The sequence below is a fragment of the Charadrius vociferus genome, unplaced genomic scaffold (assembly GCF_000708025.1).
Source record: "Charadrius vociferus isolate BGI_N301 unplaced genomic scaffold, ASM70802v2 scaffold1041, whole genome shotgun sequence".
NCBI classification, from domain to species: Eukaryota; Metazoa; Chordata; class Aves; order Charadriiformes; family Charadriidae; genus Charadrius; species Charadrius vociferus.
In genome coordinates, this window is record NW_009646843.1 from 1,658,568 (window position 1) to 1,664,771 (window position 6,204).

General features: G+C 60.3%; 1 protein-coding gene across 2 annotated transcripts; it reads left to right on the plus strand.

Moving 5' to 3' along the window:
* The first annotated feature begins 3,227 nt into the window (after window positions 1-3,227).
* LOC104293793 (ADP-ribosylation factor-like protein 3) lies at window positions 3,228-5,317 on the plus strand. Of its 2 annotated transcripts, XM_009893332.1 has the most exons (6): window positions 3,228-3,245; window positions 3,613-3,756; window positions 3,845-3,961; window positions 4,130-4,180; window positions 4,987-5,172; window positions 5,270-5,317. In XM_009893332.1, the coding sequence occupies exons 1-6, from the start codon at window positions 3,228-3,230 to the stop codon at window positions 5,315-5,317; spliced, it is 564 nt and encodes a 187-aa protein (XP_009891634.1). The 2 variants fall into 2 exon arrangements, with proteins under 2 accessions (XP_009891634.1, XP_009891626.1); XM_009893324.1 differs by lacking the exon at window positions 3,228-3,245 and having other exon boundaries at window positions 3,517-3,756.
* The last annotated feature ends 887 nt before the right edge of the window (window positions 5,318-6,204 follow it).

Genomic DNA, 6,204 nt, shown 5'->3' on the forward strand with positions numbered 1-6,204 from the left:
CCTGCTATTCCCCCCGCCTGTCCCTGCTACCCCACCCCATATGCCGCTGCGATGCCGCTTACCTCCGCCCCACACATCCCAGCCCTGCCTGCTCATTACCCCAACCCCACACACCCCTATCTTGTCATCTGCTTGCTCTTACCCATCCATCCCCGTTGCTCACACCCACATAGCTCTGTCCTGCCTGTGCCACCCAGTCCCATGCACCCCAGCACTGCTGACTCCTGTTTACCCCAGCCCCATACATCACTGCTTGCCCGTTACCCCAGTGCCATACATCCCCACTTATATCGCTGTCTCAGCCTCACAGAACCCTGCCTTCTCATTACCCCAGCCCCATATGTCTCCGCCTGCCTGTTACCCAGTCCCATATACCGTTGCCTGCCCTAATACCCCTCTACATCTCTGCCTGCTGTGGATACCCAAGCCCCATACCCCCCTGCCTGTCTGTTATCCACCTCACACGCCCCTGCCTGCCTGTTATCCACTTCACCCCCCCTGCCTGCCTGTTACCCGGCCCCATACATCCCTCTGCCTGGCCAGTACCCAGACCCACCCCCCTACTGCCTGCCCAGTACCGGGCCCCACACCCCCTGCCTGCCCGGTACCTGGCCCTATACATCCCCTGTCTGCCCGGTACCCAGCCCTATACATCCCCTCCATCTGTGACCCCATCCCCGTCTGCATCCTCGTTCCCATCCCAATCCCTATCCTCATCCCTCTCCCTATTTCCATCTGCAACTGTGACCACATCCCCATCTGCATCCCCGTTCCCATCCCCATCCCTCTCCCTGTCTCCATCTGCATCTGTGACCCCATCCCCGTCTGCATCCTCGTTCCCATCCCAATCCCTATCCTCATCCCTCTCCCTATTTCCATCTGCAACTGTGACCACATCCCCATCTGCATCCCCGTTCCCATCCCCATCCCTCTCCCTGTCTCCATCTGCATCTGTGACCCCATCCCCGTCTGCATCCTCGTTCCCATCCCAATCCCTATCCTCATCCCTCTCCCTATTTCCATCTGCAACTGTGACCACATCCCCATCTGCATCCCCGTTCCCATCCCCATCCCTCTCCCTGTCTCCATCTGCATCTGTGACCCCATCCCCGTCTGCATCCTCGTTCCCATCCCAATCCCTATCCTCATCCCTCTCCCTATTTCCATCTGCAACTGTGACCACATCCCCATCTGCATCCCCGTTCCCATCCCCATCCCTCTCCCTGTCTCCATCTGCATCTGCGACTCCATCCCCATTTGCATCCCCGTTTCCAACTGCATCTACAACCCCATCCCAAGCCCTGACCCCATCCCCATGTGAATCCACATCCACATCCCTGTCCCCATCCCTATCCCTGCTTCCATCTGCATCTGCGTCTGTGACCCCACCCCCATCTGCATCCCCATCCCAGTCCCTGTCCCCATCCCTGACCCCGTCCCCATCTCAATCCCCATCCAATCCCCCTCCCCATCCCCATCCCACTCAGTCCCCATCACCAGCATGGCTTGTACTGCCTCGGGGTCACCACCCCATTGCCACCACTCCTGGCAGCCTGAGCAGCCCGAGGAGACTCCTCCCAGGTATCACATCACCCCAGGGAAGGAGGGGTGCAGGGGCAGGGGAGCATCAGCACACCCAACGCACCCTTCCACCAGCCTGGTGCCACTTGCCCTGGTCACCCAGCGGTGGGTCTGGGGGTGGCTCCCAGGGCCATGCGGCCACTGCTGCCGTTAGCAGCCGGTGTTTGTGGAGAGCTGCCTGTGCCACGGAGGCCGGCGGAGCCTGGCAGAGAGCAGGGGTGGACGTGCAGCTTGGAGTCACCAAACTGATGCCTAAGCAGTTTTGCCCATCTCCTAGGTTGGGGTTCCATGTTGATCAGCAACCACAAACCAGTCAAGGATATTTTAGGATATTTGTTAGGAAATATAAGTAAGTAACAGTTACAGGATAAACCGCAGAGCACCATGGCAACCCATCATGGAAATGCTAATAACTGGGACGTAAGGTGGGTGATTAACCTATCAAAAGCAGAACCCTAACATTAAGTTGGGTGCAGATCTATGCAGAGAAAAATGAAGTGTTCCCACCGTGAACGTGCACAAAAGCAGTGCGGCATTAGCCCTGGCAGGGTATCCAGGCAGGGGGGAGCGGAGGGTGGCCCCTGCTGCTGCCCCTCTGCCCCCCAGGGCAGCAGGGAGCAGCAGTGGGGCGGGGGGTGATCGTGATTCTCCCCTTCCTTCTATGCTATGAGAGCATAGCTGTGTTGTTTGGCTTGGCTTTGCAACGGGAGTTATAAATAAAAATGTCTCACCAAGAGTGCGTGACTCACGGTCCTCACCACAAGGATAACCTCTCTGCTAGGAAACCTGATCCGAGGACCGAACTGCAGCATGCAAGAATCAAAGACATTGCTTAATTAATATATTTAATCCAAATGGTGAACAGATGAACCCCTCACCCCAACTGGGCTGGGGTGGGCTGCTGGAGAAGGTGCCTGTACCCTTCCAGACCCCTCTCCTGTGCCACCCCCGACCTCCGGCTGCCGAGAGTCCAGACCTCGACCTGCTCCAGGGCCCAGTGGTTTCCCTCAGATGGCAGTGGGGAGCTGGGGCAGTGGCTGACGTGGCCTCAAGCAGCTCCAGCCTCAGCATTGCCTCCTGCCACCCTTCAAGGGTGCTGGTGTTGGGTGGGGTGGGATGTGGGGATGTGCTGAGGCATCACCCATCGCACAGGAGGCTCTGCCAGCCCTATGCACCAGGACACGGCCATGCCTGTGGCCTGTCTTTGCTGCCTGGGCAGCAGACAGCGGCCCCCTTCAGAGGCTGGAGCTGCGGTGCCTCTCCCAGGATCACATGCCGGCTGCACGGCTCCATCCCACCGCCATGCTCTGCCTGTGGTGATGCCTGTGGTGTCTGGGTACCGAATCCTCCCACTGTGCTGCCATCCCAGGGGAGAGGGATGCCCTGTGCCCCAGTGCCCCAGCCTGGCGGGACGTGGTTTATCCTGGGGGTAGGCGACGGCGGGGTGACAGCTGGCTGGGGGATTTGCTGAGGGCATTATTTAATGCTGTGGGTAAATGGAGAAACAGCAGCTAATTCTGGAGCTCATAATCCTCTTCCTCCCCCGGGGATGGGGAGGGTGCCAGTTACGCAGCCGCCGGTGGGCCCCGGGGACGAGCCCCTGGCAGCTCCCCAGGCGTGCCGCGGGACGGAGCGACTCCCAGACCATGGGTGATGTGCAGAAGGTAAGCGGGGTCCAGTGACATCCTGCCTGCACCAGGGTGCTGGTACCAGCTCCTGTCTGCGGTGTCAAACAGCCAGGCAGAGCAGCACCAGGGCTGTACCCTGGGCTTGTCCCCCCAGCACACCCAGGAGCTGGTAGAGCTCCCAGGGCAGGGACAGCACACCTGGGGGTGGGGATTGGGGCTGGGCAGATCTGCCGTGGGGACACCCTGAGCCTGGACACCTTGGGAGCCAAACCCTGGAGCTCACTCAGGCCATAGACACAGCGTACCCATGGCCAACAGCGCGCCCAGTTCCCCTCTCCAAAACAAGGGTGCTCTGCAGCGACCCGGCACCCCGCAGGGCTCCTCCAGCACCCCGCGCCCCCAGGGGCTGCTCTCCGTCATCCAGAGGCTGAAGGGCTCCCCAGAGCAGGAGCTCCGCATCGTCCTACTGGGGCTGGACAACGCAGGGAAGACCACGCTGCTGAAACGGTTGGCATCTGAGGAGGTCAGCACCATCACACCCACCCAGGTAGGTGCTGCTGGGGGCCACAGGCCGTGGGAGGGTGGCAGGTCCTACCTTCCCCTTGGGTGATGCCAGAATTTGCATCCCTGTGCAGGGCTTCAACATAAAGAGCGTCCACTCGCATGGCTTCAAGCTGAATGTCTGGGATATCGGGGGGCAACGCTCCATCCGCCCGTACTGGAGGAAGTATCTGGGCAGCACTGACCTGCTGGTGAGTGGGGCAGCTGCCCGCAGCCCCCCGCAGCCCTGCCTGTGGAGAGTTCTGCCCTCTGCGTGGGGCCCTGTACCCCGGCAGAGTTGTGCAGCCCCTGCAGAAGGCAGAGGGCTGTGCAGTTGGGTGAGAAGGAGCCACTGACTGTCCCTTTTGTCCCCATGGCAGATTTATGTCATTGACAGTGCAGACCAGAAGCGCTTTGAGGAGACAGGGCAGGTATGAGGGGTCCGGTGGGGGGTGGCTGTGGGGTCCTGGGGCTTGGACCCATCTGGCACCAGCTCTTTGAGGACTGGAGCAGGGAGCGAGGCTGCTCTCTACCACGGAGCAATGCTACTGTGGGGGCCAACCTGTCCCCAGAGCTACATGGGAAAGGCTTGTGATGAGAGTTTCAGCACGCAGAGCTACCCTACCCCATGGCAGATGCATGCCCAGCAGTTCCCGCCGAGCCGGGTATGATGCCTCTCAGGTACCCGACATAGGGGTGACTCTGCCTCTGGTGAGAGTAACCCCCTGGTTGCCAGCCTTCCTCCTACCTCCCCAGTGCCAGGTTAGTGATACGACGAAGCAAAGGTTTACAAGTACTGAATTCAGAGTTACAAACCCTGGGAATGAAGCTGGAGAGGGGAAGGTGAGACTCCGAGTGCCAGTCTCGGCTGTACTGGCACCAGACGGCGGCGTGGGTGTGCCAGACAGCATGGGGCTGACAGCAGCCTCCGGTAGCTGCCCTTTGCCCAAGGCTCTCAGTGCTGGGAGCACTTCAGCCCTCAGGTGTGCAGCTGTGTGCAGCTCTTGGGCTTTCTTCAGAGCAGATGGAGCTTCGGGGGTGCATGTCCTTCCTTTGGGATGTCAAGACCTCATGGCTTCTTTGTCTGTAATGACAGCAGCAGAGAGAGGGGAGTGAGGCACTTTAGGGGTCTGAAGTGCCCCAGCCCTCCATGGGCAGCACCTGCAAGCGGCCAGGCAGCTCTGTGGAGGAGGGCAGCAGTGGGCAGCAGCCCTGGGAGATGGTTCTTTCTTGGCAGGAACTGGCAGAGCTCACTGAGGATGAGTCCCTCACGGGAGTCCCACTGCTGGTTTTTGCCAACAAGCAGGACCTAGTGACTGCAGCGCCTGCAGCCGAAATTGCAGAAGGGCTGAGCCTCCACACCTACCGGGACAGGGAATGGCAGATCCAGGCCTGCTCAGCCTTGTCTGGGGAAGGAGTGCAGGTAGGCATGGGGGCCTGTGGGCTCTGCAGAGGCGGGAGAGGACCCAAGGACCTGCCATGCTCTTGGGGCTGTGCTCATGTCTCTCTCTTCGCTCCAGGATGGGATGAACTGGATTTCCAGCCAGATCATGAACAGGAAGAAGTGAGAGCTGCAAAGTGCCAGACTGGACTGAGCTGCAGGTCCCTAAACCATAGCCAACACCCCTGGTCCCTAAGACTACCCTTAGGGCTCGGCTGGGCTCTGAGCCTCAGACTGCCGTGCTCAGATAGGCTTCCCACCCAGTCTTTCACTGATCACTCAGTTTCCTCTGTCCCTGCCTCCTGGGCTTCCACAAAGTCCTCATACCCCCTGACCCTCCTTGCAGCCCCAATGCTGTCAGAGGCAAGCACATGTCCCACTGTATCAAGGGCTCGCACACCTCTAGAACAAGAATCCACTCAGGACTTGTCCATCCACACTGCTGGCACATCCCGTGGAGGCTGCTGCACCTCACCACAGCATGGGCTGCACCCTCACACATGGCACATACAGCCAGCTGAATGGTGTGTATTCCCCTCCGCTCCCGTAGGACGTGACTGGTGCTGGCCCAGTTGGGGCGTCTGGCTCAGGAAGGCCTCGGTTCAGTGTCTTTCACTGGCCAAAAGAGCTCCCATGTGTGCATGGAACCTGGGACAAGCACAAAGACACAGGGAGGACCTGGCCATGCAGTCAGGTCCCCACCAGGGGGTTGTCCCCACCAATGGAGGGGTTTCATTGCCTGGTGACAGTGTTGGTTGCAGCCATGCTGTGCATGCCACTGAGAGGGCCTGCTCTGCAAGAGCCCCTGGGAAGAGCATTGCCCCACACACCTGAGCTGTGGCTTCTGTCGCCTTGCTGAAGATGCCCACCACGAGGGCTGAAAGATGCGGCTCCCCGGCCAGCACAGCTGCTGTGGCTGAGCACCCGCGCCACTGGAGCTGGGTGGGAGATGGGCCGCAGTGGGGCTGGGGGCCTCCTGCTGTGCCAGACTCTGGGCTGCAGCCCTGCCCGCCC